This window comes from Patagioenas fasciata, chromosome 7 (assembly GCF_037038585.1).
Source record: "Patagioenas fasciata isolate bPatFas1 chromosome 7, bPatFas1.hap1, whole genome shotgun sequence".
Classification (NCBI taxonomy): Eukaryota; Metazoa; Chordata; class Aves; order Columbiformes; family Columbidae; genus Patagioenas; species Patagioenas fasciata.
This window is the reverse complement of record NC_092526.1, coordinates 870,928-890,920: the sequence shown is the minus strand read 5'-3', so window position 1 is coordinate 890,920 and position 19,993 is coordinate 870,928. Positions and strand designations below refer to the sequence as shown.

General features: G+C 49.7%; 1 protein-coding gene across 1 annotated transcript in view; it reads right to left on the bottom strand.

Moving 5' to 3' along the window:
• Positions 1 to 775: 775 nt before the first annotated feature.
• Positions 776 to 19,993, bottom strand: part of CCDC148 (coiled-coil domain containing 148) — a 52,954-nt gene continuing 33,736 nt past the window's right edge. The window contains exons 11-15 of the mRNA XM_065841247.2: positions 14,262 to 14,402; positions 11,859 to 11,977; positions 5,281 to 5,398; positions 2,768 to 2,908; positions 776 to 1,021 (exon numbers count right to left, since the gene is read on the bottom strand). Of these exons, the coding sequence (XP_065697319.1) occupies positions 818 to 1,021; positions 2,768 to 2,908; positions 5,281 to 5,398; positions 11,859 to 11,977; positions 14,262 to 14,402 (723 nt within the window). The 3' untranslated portion in view covers positions 776 to 817. The remainder of the gene's footprint in view (positions 1,022 to 2,767; positions 2,909 to 5,280; positions 5,399 to 11,858; positions 11,978 to 14,261; positions 14,403 to 19,993) is intronic.

The window sequence follows — 19,993 nt, the reverse complement described above, 5'->3', positions numbered from 1 at the left end:
TGGAAGACCAATCTGCAATATAAAACTGCATGACTGGTTTGCAGTAAATGTGATGCGGCAAATTGGTGTCTAAATATAGACAAAGGTTATGTTTCTTCTTATAACTACCAAGAAATAATAGAAACATTAATGATAATGAAGATTTTGTAATTAAAATAATCAAATTCTCAAGAAAGCTAGAATGAAAGTTGTGGGATGTATTCACGTATCATAATATAAAGCGGCTGTTCTGCAAAGCTATTCTGGATTTAGGGTGCCAGTTGAGCCCCGGCGCTCGCACTGGAGATGCCGTGAATTGGCGCGGATCGGCGTGAGGCTCAGGGCCATGTCCTCGCTCCAGGACGGGACGTCAGCCCAGACCTGGCCCCGCTGGCACCATGGGCACGGCACCGCGGGGGGGACACGCGAGAACCGGGCGGCTCTGGGACACATGAGAACGCGGCGGCTCTGGGACACGTGAGGACGGTGGTTCTGGGACACGCGAGAACATGGTGGTTCTGGGACACGCGAGAACCGGGCGGCTCTGGGACACGCGAGAACGCAGTGGTTCTGGGACACATGAGAACGCGGTGGTTCTGGGACACGTGAGAACGCGGTGGTTCTGGGACACGTGAGAACGCGGTGGTTCTGGGACACGCGAGAACGGTGGTTCTGGGACACGTGAGAACGGTGGTTCTGGGACACACGAGAATGTGGCGGTCCTGGGATGGCGGTTCTGGGACACACAAGAACACGGCGATTGTGGGACAGCGGTTCTGGGACACGCAAGAACGGGGCGGTTCTGGGACACAGCCCCAGGGAAATTTATTTAGAGTTTTCACATTATAGGCCAGACAACACCCCCGAGGCTTTTCTGCTCCTGCTGTGAGGTACTCTCCATCTCAAACGCTGTAGATTCCATGTCTCTTCTTGGGAGTTTCGGCGGAGGGATTTTTGGTAAGACCTCTCTCGCGTAAGGCGCTCCGTGGAGCCCAGCTTCCCGCAGAGCCAGCTCCACACGGAGTCTGGGGTCAGAAACAATCTGTTCAGACAAACCACAGCAACGATGAGCAGAAGCAAAGCAATACTCTCCTCATACGCACAGCGTGTCTTACTGGTTGTCTGTGGATGTATATATTTTAAAAAATTTTAAAGACAGTCAGAAAATTAGGGCTGTAACATAAAGTCTGCAAAAGCAGAGAAACTCTACAGTGAACAACCCTTATGTCACTGCACATATCTTCAGATTATCCTTTTCAAAATTAATAATCACAAAGTATTTAACAACGAGCCCTGGCTGCCATTCCTCAGCAGAACTCGAAGGGCAGGTGAGAAGCAGGGAGCCCGTTAGCCCGGCGCACACCGGAGCCCTCCGGCCTGGTCCATGGCACCTGGCTGCTTCCAACGGCGTTGCCTTGTGACTACGTGGCAGCACCACTTCCATTTACATGACAACCATTAGTGCCCAGGGAGATTACTTCTAAAACTTGTCGAAAGGTTATTTGACAAAATCGTTAAGCCTCTTTCGAAGGCTTCTTCCCCGGTTGCAGCGGGGGAGCACTGCAAGCGCAGTTGTCCCGTTGTCTCCAGTTCCAGCAGCTCCGGAACGTGACCCAGAGCCAGCGCCACCGCCGTGTGGGACGAGCGCCACAGACGTGGCCGGAACCGCTCACGGCAGCACCACAGCTCTGGGAGCCGGAACACGGGCCATAGTCTGAGCGTTCAGGTACCGGTCCCAAATACGCATTTTCTCAGAGCATTTTTAAGCAAAGGCTTTTCAGAACCTCATACATAGGTCAGATTGGGCTAAATTTCAATAGCCAAAGCAAAGGTACATCTCTTGTACCACATCTCTCCTTTACCAAACTGAGAAGCTTTAAAATGCCTTAAAATGGGAATTGCTGGACAAGCTTAGTTATACATACCATTACATTTCAGATTATTGAGTGCTAAAAGCAAGCTTTTGTGCCATAGAATTCTATCATGGCACTTCACTTTCTCTAAACATTACTTTCAAATTCCAGGGTGGGAATAATGTCAAATGCATAGGCTGAGCAGATGGGGAACAGTAAGGGAATCAAAAACTCCTCCCCTCTGTTGTTGAATTCCCTTTGCAAGCGAGCCAGCACTGTCCTCAGCAACCCAGGGACCTGAGCCTGGAGCGCAGTTCAGTTTCCTGCTGCATTTACACCTCACTGGTCGCTTCTCCTTCAGCCCTCGCACATCGCATCCCAAATGATCTTCAGTCCAGCAGTGGTGTAAAGACAGTCAAGACACTAATTTTCAGTTTATGAAGAGATTTGCGCTGTACGTAATCTCCCAAGAGAAGAGAATACCCCGTAATTCAGTCACCTGTGACACAGCCCTTTTGTACAATTAGGAGAACTTGCACGCTGAGCCTACTTACCTCAAATTCTTAGTACAGCACAAACTGGAGCAGTGGGAAGGAAGCAAAGGAGGAAGGGCTCTTGAACAGGTGTGTAACAACGTGGAAGGGTGAGTTTCACACATGCGCAGCGAGCGCAGGGGGACGCGCTGCTCAGGGCGCCTGGGACGCCTGCTCTGGGCTGCAGGGACCCCCGTGTCCCCTCCCGTGCTCCTCCTACACCTGCACTGTGTTGGAGAAATTACCCCGCCTATTACTCCTAATGTTTTTATTTTTACACACATTGTATTCTATGTTCTATTGTTAATATTGCTGTTTAGTACGTACTTTTAACATTATTATCATATATTGCTATTAAAATGTATGCGCATACAATAAGCTATACAGCATGATTACAATTACCTGCTGTTCACTGTATGTGTGCAACTCAAACAGCGGCTTCTGAAGATGAAACTCCTCTTTGGCTCCGATGCCCACCCGAGCTCTAGAGGCCACCGTATCAGCCACTGCTCTGGCTGGGTCTAACTTTGCCACAACGGCGACCTGAAGTACAGAACATGGAAATAACAATTATGCTATGTAACCTAACAACTGCTCTATCTATGCAGACCTAAGGTGAGAAAAGTTATTATCGATAAGGTGTCCTTTGAGAACATCACCATTTACCTGGTTTAAAAATTTCTGAAGTTGTCTAGAGCCACATTGTATCCATATATAAGAGCTGTAAAGCCTGAAACTTGAGCGCACAGCGGCGCCTGTCCCGGCGCAGCCGGGTGACCAGGGACACGCGGCCGCACCGCGGCTCCCGAGGAGACACCCGCACGAGCTCTGGTGCTCAGCGCCAGCGACCAGAACCAGCACACTCATGATTCAGCAACACCCACAATTCCTGGAAGCACAAATTTCCCTCTTTTTCAAGGCGTTCAGATCAGTAGTTCATGATTTGAGAGTCATGGCCAACAGCACTGAGTGATGTGCCACAAACAACATCATTCCTTGGGTTTTTTCTTAAGCCCCTCAGTTTTAACTGTCTGATTTCCCACGGGCAGATCAGTATCCAGCTTCTCTCAGACACTCTAGTGTGAAAGGATCAATCTTTCTCCATCGCTTATTTCCTCTGTGTTAATATTTTCAGATACCAGCTAACACTGCTTTGGTAAATACAGGAAGATACGTGAGCAAAATAACCAAAGTCAGGACAACACCTGAATGGCTAAAAACAGAAAAAATATCTAAAATTATGTATGATAATATTTTTTCCATCTCTTTAATAAAGTGTCATCTTTGTATTTACAGGCTGTCAAAATACACAGACTGGATGACTTCACTAACGATCCTTTTTGTTTTTCCACATACAAGCAAGGGGCATGTTTTATGAAGCAATATTTCATCAGTGTGCAACACAAACGATAAATGTTAGTTAGCAAAACCCAACAAAGCGAGACCTCGGCCACCCTGGTCAAAGCTTCTTCTGCTTTGGGATGAGAGTTGGGTGGGTCAGAAAAGATCAACAGATCAAGACGCCCTTGTTAAACCCAACACAAAAGACAATGCAATTCAACCAGTAACTTCAAAAAGATGTAACAGAGTTATTATTAAAAAAGCAATGACAACCTACAATAACACTGTTAATACTGCAAAATATTTAATTGAACCAGGTTATTAAAAACAAAGCATTATTGACTGGAAACAAGCCTGAGTTCAGCAGTTGAAGAATGAGTGAAATAACAGTAGGTTTATTCACTCCTGTGACGCTCGGCTCTCCCACAGGAGGTGCCTCGGAACATTTGACCCCATCACGCTTTTGTTTCTTCCCAGCCGCTGAAGGGCGAGCATCACGAGGCCACCAACGGTCCACAAGGGACCACGGACCGGGTCACTGGGCGCGAACCTGAACAAAGGGACGTGCTGAGGTGAGGTCAGGGCCGCTTCAAACACCGTCCTGTGAACCACGGGCAGTCCCGCGCAGGAGCTGCTGCGCTAACGCCGTTTAAACCACCCCAAATCAGCAGGGTTTAGAGCACCTCTGCTCCCTCCCGCGCTTTGCTTCAGCTGCACCTTTAGGCTGCAGTTCCTGGGTTGTAAAGAATGTGAACTCCAGATTTTTGCTTTTAATCTTTGGAGGAAAAAACAAGGAGATAAGATATAAAAATATAAACGAAGGTAAAATTACTCCTTCAGAAGTCAGCACTAGGAAAAAAATCCCCCTACATTTATTATGACAAACATTAACAAGCATTTGCTGGGCTGTCCTTTTGAAATAACAGGCAAAAGTTTCCCGGAGAGTTAAATGTCTCTCTGAGGAAAAGTTGTCCAAGGTCTGTACGTTTTCAGAATTTAAAAAGAATTTCAATTACTCATAAATCTTGCCTAAGACTCCAGGCAGACTTAAGATTATTAAAAAAAAAAAAGAGAAAGGAAGTCACATCCAACCCAGAACAAATAGTATCTATCTGCTTTCAGATATCACCAGCTTCTGCGGTGCAATTTGACATCATAATGTTCCTGTTGTCAGACGTGTAAAGCACAGAAGATTTATAACGCAACAGAATTACTGTTCAAGCCAGACCAAAAGTGCATTTTAACTTGTTCATTGGTTTGCTTTTGCTAGATTGTTCTGTCGCTCACGCGAGCGCCGGCGCGTGCCCGCGTGTGTCCGCCTGTGCCCGCACGTGCCAGCCCCACCTGCCGCCGCAGCGCCCATGTGTGCCCGCGTGTGCCAGCCCCACCTGCCGCCGCAGCGCCCGCGTGTGCCCGCGTGTGCCAGCCCCACCTGCCGCCGCAGCACCCGCGTGTGCCCGCGTGTGCCAGCCCCACCTGCCGCCGCAGCGCCCGCGTGTGCCCGCGTGTGCCCGCGTGTGCCAGCCCCACCTGCCGCCGCAGCGCCCGCGTGTGCCCGCGTGTGCCAGCCCCACCTGCCGCCGCAGCGCCGCCAGCCCCCGCGCCCTCCGCTCCTCCGCGCGCGCTCCCCGCAGGGCCTGCTCCCTCCGCTCCCGCAGCCGCCGCTCCAGCCGCGCTCGTCTGAACCCGACCCTGCGAACCAGCACACACACAAACGGAAACAACATCAGTCAAGCGGGGCTTCACATTTCTGATATGACGTGTCAGTCTGAAAACAAGGCTAATGGCTCCTGTACCTACCTCATAATAATATAGTGGTTCATCAAAACACCTGAAAAATGCCATGAATGCTTTTCCATTTCAATGTGTTATTTTTGTTAGTTTTTTGATTTGGAGTTTCTGGGAAAGCGGGGTTCGGGGAGTTGTATTTTTGTTTCTTGTTTGGGGTTTTTCTTCTTTGGTCATCGTCTTTTTTAAACAACTTGGCTAACCTTTCAGATTTCATTTGCAGCACACAGACTTTCTCTAGCACGCTTTATATAGCCCTGTTGCTCTTGTTTTCCCCCGTTTTCTTTGCCAAGAGGAGGCACAGACATCTCCAACATCTGTTCCCTGACATCTGCGTATGGCAGGAGAGCTCTTTCCTATAACCCTTTCCATTATAAGAAACATCACTCCCAAGCTTCTTACTGGAAAAGGCAAGAAAACTTTTCAAAAGGAAAACCCAGGAGGTTAGCACAAATAACCCTGGAATTTGCCCCGTAGCGTTATTTTTGCTGGTCAGCGGGTCCCCATGGGATTTTACGGCCCCGACAGCACCACCACGGCCGCACTTGCGACTCCCCAAATCCTTTCTAGAAGCCGCTGGTGGTCTTTGCTGTGTCGCCTCCAGTCCTTGCCCAGAGCTGCCCTGGCCACGCTTTGCATTCAATCGTCCTTCCTTTGCCCTTCACGTCTTAACTTGCCTTTAGAGGAGCGGGAGGGAAGAGCTGCTTCAATTGCAATCAAACATGGAGTTTTATTTTCTTATTTTCAAAACTTTAGTAAGCTCAAAGGAGTATATAACTTGTGCTATAAACTGCAAAATCAGAATTGAACACAGTTATGTTGGCAGCTGGAAAAGGCCCCTGCATCAACAATGCAATAACAATTATCTGGGCAAACAAACACATCCCAAGAGCAGGACAAAGTGCCTGGGATGTCCCCAAGGTGCCTGCAGCCCCTCGGCGCAGCCCGGCAGATGGACGCTCACAGCACTGAGCTCCGGGGAACGGCTCCAGGAGGCAGCACGGCCAGCTTCTTATGGGACGGAAAATAGAAAGGAGATACCCTATTGAGAACCCTTCACGCTGCTCGAGCTGACTGCTATGATACCTGTTCTAAAATACTCCAGTGTTACCAAGCATGAAACTCAGTACCCTGAAAACTTCCGTAAATTGCCAAGAAGGAAAATGGAGGGGCACTCATACAGCTCTGAGTTCAGATGCTTTGTCTTCGCTGTGGAAGTTTCCCTGTACATTGGAAAGCAAAGTATTGGCAATGGGAAATTTCTGGCATCTCCAGCCCCAGTGTGAGCAGATGTGATCATAACCAGTGTGAGCAGATGTGATTGCAACCAGTGTGAGCAGATGTGATCATAACCAGTGTGAGCAGATGTGATTGCAACCACTGTGACCACGGGCAGCCAGCACAGCGAGGACACAGCACCTCCAGCAGCAGCTGGTGTGACCATCACCGGTGTGACCGTGGGCACAGTGAGGACACCGCACCTCCAGCAGTAGCTGGTGTGACCATCACCGGTGTGACCGTGGGCACAGTGAGGACACCGCACCTCCAGCAGCAGCTGGTGTGACCGTCACCGGTGTGACCATGGGCACAGCGAGGATGCGGCACCTCCAGCAGCAGCCGCTGGTGTGACCGTCACCGGTGCGACCACGATCACAGTGAGGACACGGCACCTCCAGCAGCGGCTGGTGTGACCGTCACCAGTGTGACCGTGGGCACAGCGAGGACACCGCACCTCCAGCAGCGGCTGGTGTGACCGTCACCGCTGTGACCATGGGCACAGCACCTCCAGCAGCAGCTGGTGTGACCGTCGCCGCTGTGACCATGGGCACCGCACCTACAGCAGCAGCTGGTGTGACCGTCACCACTGTGACTATGGACACCACACCTCCAGCAGCAGCTGGTGTGACCGTGACCAGTGTGACCGTGGGCACAGCGAGGACGCAGCACCTCCAGCAGCAGCTGGTGTGACCGTCACCGGTGTGACTGCGGGCACAGCGAGAACGCAGCACATCCAGCAGCAGCTGGTGTGACCGTCACCGCTGTGACCGTCACCGGTGTGACCGCGGGCACAGCGAGAACGCAGCACATCCAGCAGCAGCTGGTGCTCCGGAGAAGGCGGCTCCCGTGTGCCTGAGCTGTCCCAAGATCTCACCTCGCCCATCTGGAGAGGCCGAGGCCAGGATCAACAAGGATGAGGTTTCGCTGTCAGAGGGCAGCGGCAGAGCTGTGAGATCCACGCTCGGGCAGGCAGGGAGCCTTGTAAATACACACCCAGCCGCACATTGTGTTCCGAACTCGGAACATTCTTACAATATTTTTATACTTGGCTTTAAATGTTTACTTGAGCGTTGGTTTCACAGTGTCCTCATCCAAATCAAGTCGTTAGTTCTCTTTCATCCTCTTATACTTAGCACTATTTTAGCTACTTCACAAAATTTATAGGAAAGCTTTAAATTAAAATGTCTTAAAACTCAATTTTGGCTTTAAGTACCACAGTGAGTAACAATTTTACTAAATCACCAGCTGAAAAAATAAGCTTAGCTGCTTAGTTTCAGTAAAGCTACTTTTTTGAAGTATTGTGGGTGTACACATGTAATTTTTGACAAGCTTAATTTCATTAAAACTCTGCTTTCAGACACCAGCTCATAAATATTCGATAGGAAATAATGAATTACTATGCTTATTATGAAAGCTTTAGCAAAACTTTAAAAAACTGGGTTATGATCTAGGGGGTTTCTCCCTATACCACAACTTATCCTGTTCTCTGCTCTCAGCTGACTGCGATGTCTGCGTGTGTTGCCAGCTGTGCAGCGGTGTGCACAGCGCCACCCGTGCAAGGGTGAATGGTCCCCTCCCGCCGAGCCGCGGGCCAGCCTGGCGGCTCCAGTCTGCTCCTCACACCTAGGGAGCAGAATATTTGCACAATTTCATGTCAGTTTAATTCTTACCCTGCTACATTAATGCTAAATGTGTTGCCTGGGAGAGGTGGGGGGAATATTATTTTAGAATATTTTACGTATCTTCAATCCAGTCCGTACCTACGGGCCCTGATGGAGAACCTGACTGCAACTCACTGCATGGATTAGAAAAGGGAGACGCAGGCTGCTGGTAACAGCCAAACATGTGCCCTTTTGGAAGCTAATTCTTGAAGCACAGTAAGACATAAATGCAGTTCGTCGTTCTTGATACCACATTGAAAGAGAACTTACAATTCAGTATCCTGGAGACAGAGGTGCGTAGCCCCAACTTCAGCCATAGGGAACAGCTGGGGTGTAACCCTGTGTGTGTGTGAAAGCCCAGCTGCAGTGGCTGTACATCACCCGCAGCTCTGCTGTGCGTCACCCGCAGCTCGGCTTGCACACTCATGTTGTCAATGCTCAGCTCTGGGCCCGCAGTGCCTGTACGTCACCCACAGCTCTGTTGTACATCACCCACAGCTCTGTTGTACGTCACCCACAGCTCTGCTTGCACACTCGTGTTGTCAGTGCTCAGCTCTGGGCCCGCAGTGACTGTACGTCACCCACAGCTCTGTTGTACGTCACCCACAGCTCTGTTGTACGTCACCCACAGCTCTGTTGTACGTCACCCACAGCTCTGCTGTACGTCACCCACAGCTCTGCTGTACGTCACCCACAGCTCTGCTGTACGTCACCCACAGCTCTGCTTGCGCGGGGCTACGGGCACAGGTTCCACTGTCACACACACTGTCAGCAGTGCTCACCCCGCGCCTGCCCCGTCCCCCGTCCCCCGTCCTTGTCCCCGCGAGTCGGTGTGGGAAGGAGCGCGGTCCCCAGCCCCGCAGCACCCGCTGTGCTTTGCCCGTTCCCCTCCTGCAGCTCCCACCCATCAAACCTCTCATTTGTATTGAAAACGAGGACCAGAACTCTCTGCTTTCCTTTTCAAATGTGCTCAGCCCAGACCTTTCATGATACACATCAGTAATCAGAGCTCTCATCCAGACAGTTTTAGTCTCAGGTTCTTAGCCTGAAAAGTTTAAATCTGTATTTCCTGCATTATCAGCAATTATCACCGTTAGAATATACGACAGTTTAAGTAAGGGCATCCCACCCCTGTTTTAACAGCAGGATTCACTGTCAGCAAACAATACAAAATGAATGGGAGCAGAAGAAACGAAAAAAGAGGTCTAATTTTTGCCTACTTGTTGGGCATTTTTCAGAATCTCGGCAGACTCAGCCCCCATCATTTTTAAAAGGTTTTACAACCTTTGTATGAAGTTTTGCATGAAATTACGTAGATTAAAAAAAATAATATAGAATATTTGTTGTGCTTGGAGCAGAAATCACAGCACAACCCTTTCCTCCTCTGCTGTGTTTCTGAATGCAGACAGCATTCAGAATTTTGTGCTGAAGTCACTACTTTCGTCATCTTCTATTTGATCAACACCTATGGAACTTGCACAGCTTCACCCCCGGGGTCCGGGCGAGCGCTGGTAGCCCTGGGGCGGTTCTGGGACACCCAACAGGAAACCGCAGCTACCGGGTCAAAGAACGGGATGTCCCCCCCGTGCGATGTCCCCGCTGTCAGACAGTCACTGAGCAGAGGAGCCGCAGGAAGCAAACTGGGACAGTCCCTGGAAATTCTGCATCCACTTTCAGGCGCCTTTAGTCCTTTCCTTTGATACGGCCGTAGCTCTGGCTACTCTGCGTCTTGCAGTTACCAATAAACAGAGCACCACAGTGACTCTGCAATAACAAGTTTCTCTTTTATATACATGATCACTTAATTTTAAATTCATTTTAAAAGCAAATCAGAATAAGAGCAGACCATTTTTTAATGTCTTACTGTAGCTATTGGAAACTCTACACCCTGTACCTAGGCTACATCTTGTACTTGGGATAGTCAGTCAGCTCACAATCCAAAACCCTTTTCCTTTCTCAAACAAGCTTGGAAGCGAGCGAGAGCAGAACCGCGGTGCGGCCTGAGCCGTGCTCCATGATCACCGCGGACTCCAGGCAGCTCCCGGCTGCGGCGGCGGGGAGCGAGGGCTGCGGTTTCTGCAGCCCGGCCGCTCTGCTCGGCGCTGTGAGGTCCCGCGGCCCCGGCCCGGCCAGGGCGGGCTGCACGCTGCCCTGAGCCAGAGCTGTCGCACCGCCGTGCCCAAGGACAGCAGCGCCTCTCTGCCCGTCTGCGGTTAACATTTCTAAGCCTCTGAAGATGAAAAGCATTAAGTAATTTCAAAGAATTATTAATCTCCACAAACGTTATTTTGTACAGTATGCCAATTCTGGGAAGCATAATGCTAAGCATTTACCGACTTTTGATTCATAATAGCCCGAAGGTGTGATTATTTCCTTCATGTACTCCTCAATGAACTGTGCCATCTCCTCACCTTTTATTCTGCAGCGTTCATTAGCACCAGAAAAGAGCAAAGCCCAGCTGTGTGGCATAGTGCCGGACACAGGCTTAAATAAAACCACTTTTTCCTGGTCACTTATGCTGAAAACTCACTAATTCAAGTGCATGTTCCTCTTGCGATGTGCTAAAATCATCGCAGGTATGTTTAAGGAAAGGTACCAATACATTTGTAGCATAAGGATGCAGACATCTAAGTTGAGCTGTCAGCAAGGTATCGGAAAACAGTCACATTTGAAGTAGTGTTTCCCACAAAATGCTTAAGACCAGGTTTAATGTTCTAATGCCAGTGGTACTTTAACCCTACCTTAATTATGTTTCAGGTCGATGGATTTTGGTGGCTCCCTCCATGTAAAAAAAGTAAGCCTGTGATATGAGAGCAATTAGAACCAAACCACATAGGGTTTTTATGCTCCTCTGTGACAGAGGATTTCCCCTGTGAAATCAGGTATTCCTTCAACAGGTCATGAGGGGGCATGTTCTGCAACCAGGGCTTGGCAAGGATTCAGATGTGACAGGTTGAACTCCGAAATTACATCCAACAGGCGAACAGCATCTACAACTACACGCACAGTTTAAGACCCTCTAAAAGAACAACAATTATCTTTGAGGCTGCTAAGTGCTTAATGTGTTCCTCTCACTTGCCTCTCAAACAAAACAAACCTAATTATAAATAATTTTGCAAAGTGGAAACGTATAAGGTCTTATTATCAAGCTACAATTACAAGAATCACAAGGGAGCTGGTTTTAATGTGTGCACCCTACATGATCACAACAGTTCAGCACTTGCAGAGGTCTAAAACTTCAATGGATATGAATGAATTCAGAGTAACGAAAAAATTACACCCAGGATCCAACCACGGTGCATGGACTGGGGTAACCGTGAAACAAAAGTTCAAAAACATACTTATCTCAATTTATTCTAATTTAGAAAGCCCATTATAAGAAGTTCCTACTGATACTATAGGTATTAACATTTAATTTCTTTTACCGTTCTCTGTCTCTAACTGCTTGTTCAGCCATTAACTTTCTGAACTCCTCCAGACGCTGTAGATCTTTCTCTTCCTGTTCTTGCCACTTGCGTAGTTTCTCAGCCCAGAACTTTTTCACCTGGAGTTTGAACAAACCCAGTAAACAGAAAACCCCAATCACTCACAAGCCAGGACAGTGAGAACAAATAAAGTAAGAAAAACATTAAAGAAAATCCAGGTTTGGTCTTTTTAGAATAAAATTTATATTTCAGAACAGTATGGGCTAACAAAAGATCTGCTAGGAGAACAACAGAAAGAGTAAAACCAGACTGCAGGCACTGCTGTGAAATAGGTTCCAGCTCCGCAGACTGAAGATCACCCTTGGACTTGCTCCTCGCTCTCCTGCTCTGCCACCAAAACCTTCAGCCGTGCTGCTCCAGGCAGCCAGCGCTCCAGAGCCGGGGGTCCGGGGCGGCCCAGCCACCGATCCGCGGCCCCGGGAGCGGGTGAGCGGCCGCGTGCGGGTCTGGAGCTTCCCAAGGCTGGGTGAGGAAGAAAGGTCAGAGCAGGAAGGTGAGACCTGAGCAGGGAAGCTCATCTGGAAAGACGAGGGGCTTTGGGTGCAAAATGAGGAACTGAGTTGTAAGAAAATATTGCTGAAGTGAAATTACAAATTCTTCATTTAAAAAATCCTGCAGGATTGTGATCCTAAAACCAGGACAGTTCTCCAAAGACAAGTTGTGGAATTTGCAGCAAACTTGTAATTCCCACCTTGCCATGACATCTGTTACAAATCATAGAATCATTCAGGTTGGAAAAGACCTTCAAGGTCATCAAGTCCAATTGTTAACGTAGCACTTGCCAAGTCCACCACTGCCCCATGTCCTGAGACCCTCCTGTCCGTCTGTCCAGCCCTCCAGGGATGGTGATTCCAGCACTGCCCTGGGCAGCCTGTTCCAATGCCCCACAGCCCTTTGGGGAAGAAATTGTTCCCCAGATCCAACCTCAACCTCCCCTGGGCAACTTGAGGCCGTTTCCTCTGCTCCTGGCGCTTGTTCCTGGGGAGCAGAGCCCGACCCCCCTGGCTCCAAGCTCCTTTCAGGCAGTTCAGAGATCAGAAGGTCTCCCCTCAGCTCCTGTTCTCCAGCTGAACCCCCCAGGTCCCTCAGCCACTCCCATCACACTTGGGCTCCAGTCCCTCACCAGCTCTGGTCCCTTCTCTCCACTCGCTCCAGCACCTCAAGGTCTTTCTTGGTGTGAGGGGCCTAGAATTGCCCCCAGGACTCATGGTTTGTCCTCCCCAGGTCGCAGCACAGGGACGGTCACTGTCCTGGGCCTGCTGGCCACATCAGTGCTGGTGCCAGCCAGGATGCTGTGGCCTCTTGGCCACACGTTGGCTCGCTCAGATGGCTCTCACCAACACCTTCAGGCTGCCTTAAGAAGGAAACCCCTGCCGCCCTTTTTAAGGATCTCAGAGGTAATATACTCAGATGAAACATCTGCCTCCTGACCTCCCACAGCTGCAACTCCACCTGTGCACAGGCAGAGAACTGTTCTGTGTAGACGTTACACATAGGCCAGAGAAAAGCGGAAAGTTTGCACAGCCAAAGCGTTCACGCGTAAAAGGACCGCCGGTGGTGGACTGGCTGCACAGCCCCGCCAAGCCCCTTCCCTTCCCTGCCCCGGGAGCACAGCGTGAGTTCAGAGTAACAAGCGGAACAAGCTGCAGCAGACAGAGAAGCAGCAGTGAAGTTTCTCATAACCCAAGCAGCAAATACGTATGTGACACAGCTTGATTTTCTAAGAGCATTACATTCGCTATAGCGGGTTTCTGATTTTCTGATAAGTTGAAGTTTAGACTCATGCCTCAAAGCCATTTCCCAGGTAGTCACCAGGTAAGTCCTTAGAACTATCTAACCTAGGCTTCCGATCCCCTGAAGCCGTTAACGTCCCCACTGTGCTGCAGACCCGACGGGGTCCTCGCGCCGCCCCGGGGTCCCCGCGCCACCCCGTGCCGCGCTGGCTGGCAGGCGGCTCAGCGAGGGCTGGTTTGCTGCATTGCAGCACGCTGAACCGCAGCGCCGGAGCCTGCAGCGCCTGTGCCACACTGCTGAACAGCAGCAATCTGCAGGCACCAGAAATCCAGCAGTGCCTCTGCACAGACGTTTGTGACAGGGAGACAGTGACATACTCTGACTTGTGTACGCCTTTTTTGACAGATGTAATGGAGTGCCATAGCTGGTGTGTGAGAGCAGGCAGCTTTAAGGCTAAAATGGCCAGCTGCAAGGCTCAACTAACTGTTCTCTCATCTCTGTACTAATACTTCATACTTTACAAGAATATAAGGTAGTGAAATCAGTGAAGGATTTTAAAGGCAACTACACACGTGACCATATGTAAGAATGTATAAAAGATTCCCATACTTTCTCTTTCTCCTGAGCTCTGCGAACCATCTCCCGCTCTTTCTGAAGCCTCTCCGCCTCATCTTGCTCCTCTCTCCTCCTGGCAGCTCCAGCAGCCTCGAGCCTCGCGGCCTCCTCCTGCTGCGCCTTCCACTGCAGAACCTGCGGGCACGGGTGAGAAGACAGAGACAGCGCTGCAGCGGACGCGTTGCACGGGGATCCTGCCCAGCCCAGACGGGAGGGACACCCACGTAATCCAGTTACAAACCACGGTTTGTAATCCTATCAGCAATACATAATCATTGAGCAAGCACCACCTTTCCGCACGTTAATGTGCGATTCACACCTGACTGGCATAATATGCAATAAAATCTTATATGGAAGAGATTCTAGGCAAAGTTGCTAAAACCATATCAGTAACATCAGATCGTAAATTCCTCTTCAGCACTCAGACTTTCAATACATGTAAAATCCTTTAATGAACCTATGAACTAACAGAGGCCAGCGCTGCCAGCCCAGAGTCCGCTCGCATCCTTCAACTTGGGCACGTCTGTAACTGCACATCACTGCCAGCCAGGGCCCATGGAACTCAGCAGGCTCCGGAGACAGAGGCTTCACCTTCTGTCAGCTTTTGAGCGGGGCAAAGTTAGCCAAGGGTCCCTGTCACCAGTCCAGGGACAGCAGCTCTGGCCAAGGGTCCCTGTCACCAGTCCAGGGACAGCAGCTCTGGCCAAGGGTCCCTGTCGCTAGTACGGGGACAGCAGCTCTGGCCAAGGGTCCCTGTCACCAGTCCGGGGACAGCAGCTCTGGCCAAGAGTGAGCAGACACAGGGCAGGGCCCAGCCCCGCAGCTCCTCTTGTCACCTGGCCAGCACCGTTCCCAACATAACGTGGCTGGGACAGCACAGACCACTGAGCCCAAGGTGCCAAAATCCACGCGTGACGTGTTCCTGGCGCAGGGTGCTGGTTAACACAAGCACGAGCTCTCGGCAGCGGGTGGCGGGCGGTGACCCATGCTCGTGGCTCCCGGCCAGCAGGGATCCCGATGTGCGCTGCCACTGCCCGGAGCAGCGGGACGCTCGTCCGCTCCACGCTGCTCCCAACAGGATTAACCGTGTCCCTCCTTTGTTGGCCTGCCAGCTCTTTTTGCGATGGATTTGTCAAGCACTAACAGAACTCTGTACTCCTCAAAGAAACAAGCATTGCAGCCATTTTTCATCTGTTTTTCTATACTACAGTAAGTGCTTTAATACTAAGATATTAAAATACTTTTTTTTTCACCCCTAGTGCATTTCACTGTGCACACAGCATCCAGTTCTTCTGCTCTGTGCTCGGGAAAGGCTTTGGCTCGGAAAGCCAGCGCTGCCTGGGTCCGCGCTCTCGGTGGGCGGCGTCTCCGCGGCGCCGTGCCTGCCCCACTTCTTTGCTTAAATAGCCATTCTATTTTGTTCGTTGCAAAGTGCCCACCAGACTGAACACGGCTGTGAGTTTTCATGAAGTACAGGCAAATCAATAACATGAAAACAACATGAAATTTTACAGTGGTTGTAAAATTAAAGTCTCTGTTCAAATATTCACAGGTAACTTGTTAGAGATACTCCGCCTGCAACGAATGCCGGGTTTACACAGACAAGCCAGCAGCTGCTTCTGCCTCCCACAACCCGAGTTAATCTTCAAAAGTTCAACGCAGTTTGGTAGCACAGCCGAGCACAAGCATCAGCTGGTGTGTTCTCACGTTTTAATAAAAACTAACGAGTTTTGAGGTTCTTCAAGCAACTTCCATTTGTGCTGCTATTCTCTCAGAACACACACAACTTTTCCCAGCTCCAACTCCATCTCCAAAGTTAAGAATTATGATTTAGCTGAGCATTAAACTCTTTTTAACCTATTTTCTTCCATTTTTGTGACTAATTCTCAGTGGAGGCCCATTCATAGCTGTGTTGCACTTTCTGAAATGTCCTTTCTAGAAAAAAAGGCAGCTAGGAAACAGCCGTCGTTGCTAATTAGATGTTTTAGAGGAGGAGAGCAGAGGCCCAAGCCAAAACTTATCCTTGCAACCAGGAAAACACAGGCAGCCAGGAGAAAAAGGCACAGGATCCCAAAACCCAAAGCTCTCTGCTTCCCTCCCTCGGACAAAGCTGCCAGCGATTTATGGGCCACTGGGGTAGAAACCGGGTGAGTCTGTCTGTGCCAGCAAGGATCAATGGCACTGAATGAATGTCAAAGACCGCAGTGGAGTGGTTTGTGGTGGTTTACGAACATGGCAACTGCAGCTGGGCATGGATGTTCGAAATATGCAAGAGGGATTAATTAGGATACGCACACACAAGTGGCACTTGTCCATTTGCGCTCAAGTGAGCAGTGATGCAACGGCACACAGCACAGAAACGGCTGCTTTTCTTTTAGCTGTTCTTACAAAATTATTTCAAGCTAGAATTCAAACTTACACAGTATGGAAAGAGAAATGTGAAGCGTTACAGCAGTGTTCCCTCACACAGATGTCACTCCCCACATACGATCTTTCTCCTCAGAATTTTGGAAGCGTTCCCTTAACAGGATCGCAATTATGTAATGATAAATCAATTGTAATGAAAGACGTGTTTGGCAGAGCTACTTTAGTAGTGGTAAAGCTATCATTTCCTTCCTAAAAAGAGCAAAGCACCCACTGCCCCAGCCCCGAGCCCTTCGGCGTGCGGGCCCAGCTCCGCGGTCCGGTCAGAGCGGGGAGCGCGCCGAGCGCCGGGGCCGCGCACAGCGCCTGCTCTCCCACCCGGCTCTGTGTTAGCTGGGGGTCACGTAGTAACATAAACAGCCCTTAGATATAAGCACTGCAATACAAATAGCTCTAAGCATCCTCACTAAACCATTTCATTTTTTCAGAAAAGAGAATTGAATGTGACTGGTCCCACCTGAATAGATGCATATGAAGCATTTACCTTAATTTCCTCAGAAGAAGTTATTAAAAGAAATACCGGGCAGTAATTTTTGCTAAGTAGTAGGTTTCGCCTCCACAAATTTCGTGCTTTTGGTCGTCCCAAATACTTTAACGAATTCAAGCAGTATGTTCCAAATAGTTTCCAAATTTTCCTTTAACGACTGGATTAATCAAGACTGCCATATCACTGCATAACTACCTTGAGCCCTCTTAGCCAAGCTGTGGGAGAGCCACATTCAATTCTTTATTCTGTAAAAAAGGAATACGAAGCCATGTTTATTGTTAAAACTATTTCAGGTTGCAGAAACCTGAATGAGAGCAGCTGAGGCGGGAAGGGACCTCTCAAGCACATCTGGGACACCAGTGTGTTCACAAGTTGGAAACACCGAGCCAACGAGCGGATGCTGTAAGACTTAAGCAAGTTCCAAGAAAAAGAATCAGGCATTCAGCTCTGATTTTGTGCACAACAGAGGTGCGTTTTCTCGAGGAACACACGGCGCAAGGCTCTTGCAATGCAGCTCGGTGCGGGAAGGCAGCAGGCGAGGGGATCCAAGGGGCTCTCCTGCAGAGCTGCCTGAGCAACCCCCAGCGCTGCGTGGAGCGCGGAGGGTGAGGAACCGCCGAGCGGAGGGAACGAGATGCGTGCAGGTCTTTATCTCAGGGTTTTCCCTAGTTCTGACGTCAGCCACATTCAGCACTAGACAGGGTCTAAACGGCTTGCTTAGCCTGGCAAGGATGAAAATGCATCAATGAGGACTTAGGTGCAAAACTTGCTACGTTTGTGAGCCAGATCCCGCAGGAGGCCAGCGCGCCGGGGCCGCCTCGAGCAGCGGAAGGACAGACGGTCAGCTCCACGCCACACAGGGGTCACAGCTCCAGCAAGCGGGTAAGAAATCCACAGCTGCTCAGCACCCTAAAGCAAGCGCCTTCCAAGGGAAGTGTCAGCAGAATGTGCCTCACTTCATAAACCAGCCAGCTATTAGCACAACTCTGAACCATCCGTCCAAACAAACGCTCTCAACACTCTTTCACTCCCTTCAGTAATGAGGTGCATGCCAAGGGAACGGGCTCATGATTCAGCTGCCGCCTCCTCCAAGCCTCAGACCCTCTTGACCCTCTACTGGTCTTCACTAGATCCTCATTTCCCTGTCAACCAGGGATCTTTTAGTTGGTTGGTTGCAGCCACAAGTTAGCGTGGAGAGCCCGTTGAACCGGTGTCGATAGGAGCTGCAGTTAACTCGTCCTTCGGGGCGCTGCAGCTGGAGATGGGTGCTGAGAACAGAGCGGCCCAGCAGAGCCTGTCAGGACAACAACCGAGCGCAGGACAGCAAACCACCGAGCACAGGACAGCAAACCACCGAGCACAGGACAGCAAACCACCGAGCACAGGACAGCAAACCACCGAGCGCTGGGCAGAGGCAGACGCTCGTCTGGACGCAAATCATCTCAAGCCTCCTTCATTCATTTGATTAGCAGTGGTTTGCATGGCAAATCTTACACAGCAAGTTCACGACAGGGCACAATCACTTTCCATAGCTATTTTCATGTAGCTCTTGTGTTAACGCCTTGCGATTCACAGAATCACAGAATCACAGAATTGGCTTGGTTGGAAAAGACCTCAGAGATCATCAAGTCCAACCCTTGGTCCAACTTCAGCCCATTTACTAGATCATGGCACTAAGAGCCATGTCCAATCTCAGTTTAAAAACCTCCAGGGACGGTGAGTCCACCACCTCCCTAGGCAGGCCATTCCAATGCCTGATCACTCTTTCCGTAAAGAACTTCTTCCTAATATCCAGCCTAAACTTCCCCTGGCAGAGTTTAAGCCCATGTCCCCTTGTCCTATTGCTGACTGCCTGGGAGAAGAGACCAGTTCCCACCTGACTATAACTTCCCTTCAGGTAGTTATAGAGAGTGATGAGGTCACCTCTAAGCCTCCTCTTCTCCAGGCTGAACAACCCCAGCTCCCTCAGCCTCTCACCATAGGTCATGTGCTCAAGTCCCTTCACCAGTCTTGTTGCTCTTCTCTGGACCCGCTCCAGCACCTCAATATCTTTCCTGAACTGAGGGGCCCAGAACTGAACACAATACTCCAGGTGTGGCCTCACCAATGCAGAGTACAGGGGAAGGATCAATACTGGGACACACACTGGATTTCAATGACTTTCATACAAACCAGAGAGCACAAAGAAACATCAAATAAATAACTTTGCTCAGCTGACAACACATGAATCGCACAATCGTGTTCCTCAGACAAAACTGCTATGCCAGTAACGCTGCTGTCTCCACTGCTTGTGCAGTGCTGTCCGCACTGCCCTAGATCACTGCACACACCTATTCACCCAGTGCGCAGAATCTGCTTTACATTTTTATCTCGTTAGTTTTTCCAAATACATGAGCCCACTGCCAATCAAGAAAACAGGTAATAAGAACGGCAGAGGGAAGGGAAGCCTCGTTGTATTGTACCTTCCCACCATACCCATTCACTTGTTCCTGTAAGCAGCGTATGAAGTTAATTTACATTATACCTGCCCTTCCCACGTTCATCCAATCCAGCCTTTTTATGAAGGCAAAAGAGGAGTCACTCCCTTTAAAAACATATTCACTATTAGGGGAAAACACACAAACACACACACCCCCCACCAAAACTAGTTAAAACCAGGAAAGCACTGTTTGCAAAATATCCATGAAATGCCATCCAGTAGGCTGCCATTGTGCCACATGAAAAGTCATATAGGACAGAATGTTCTCAACAGAACTGAGCTAAACTAAAGTGCTTTATTATGTAAGAAATATAAGAAATTAGGAATTATATGACT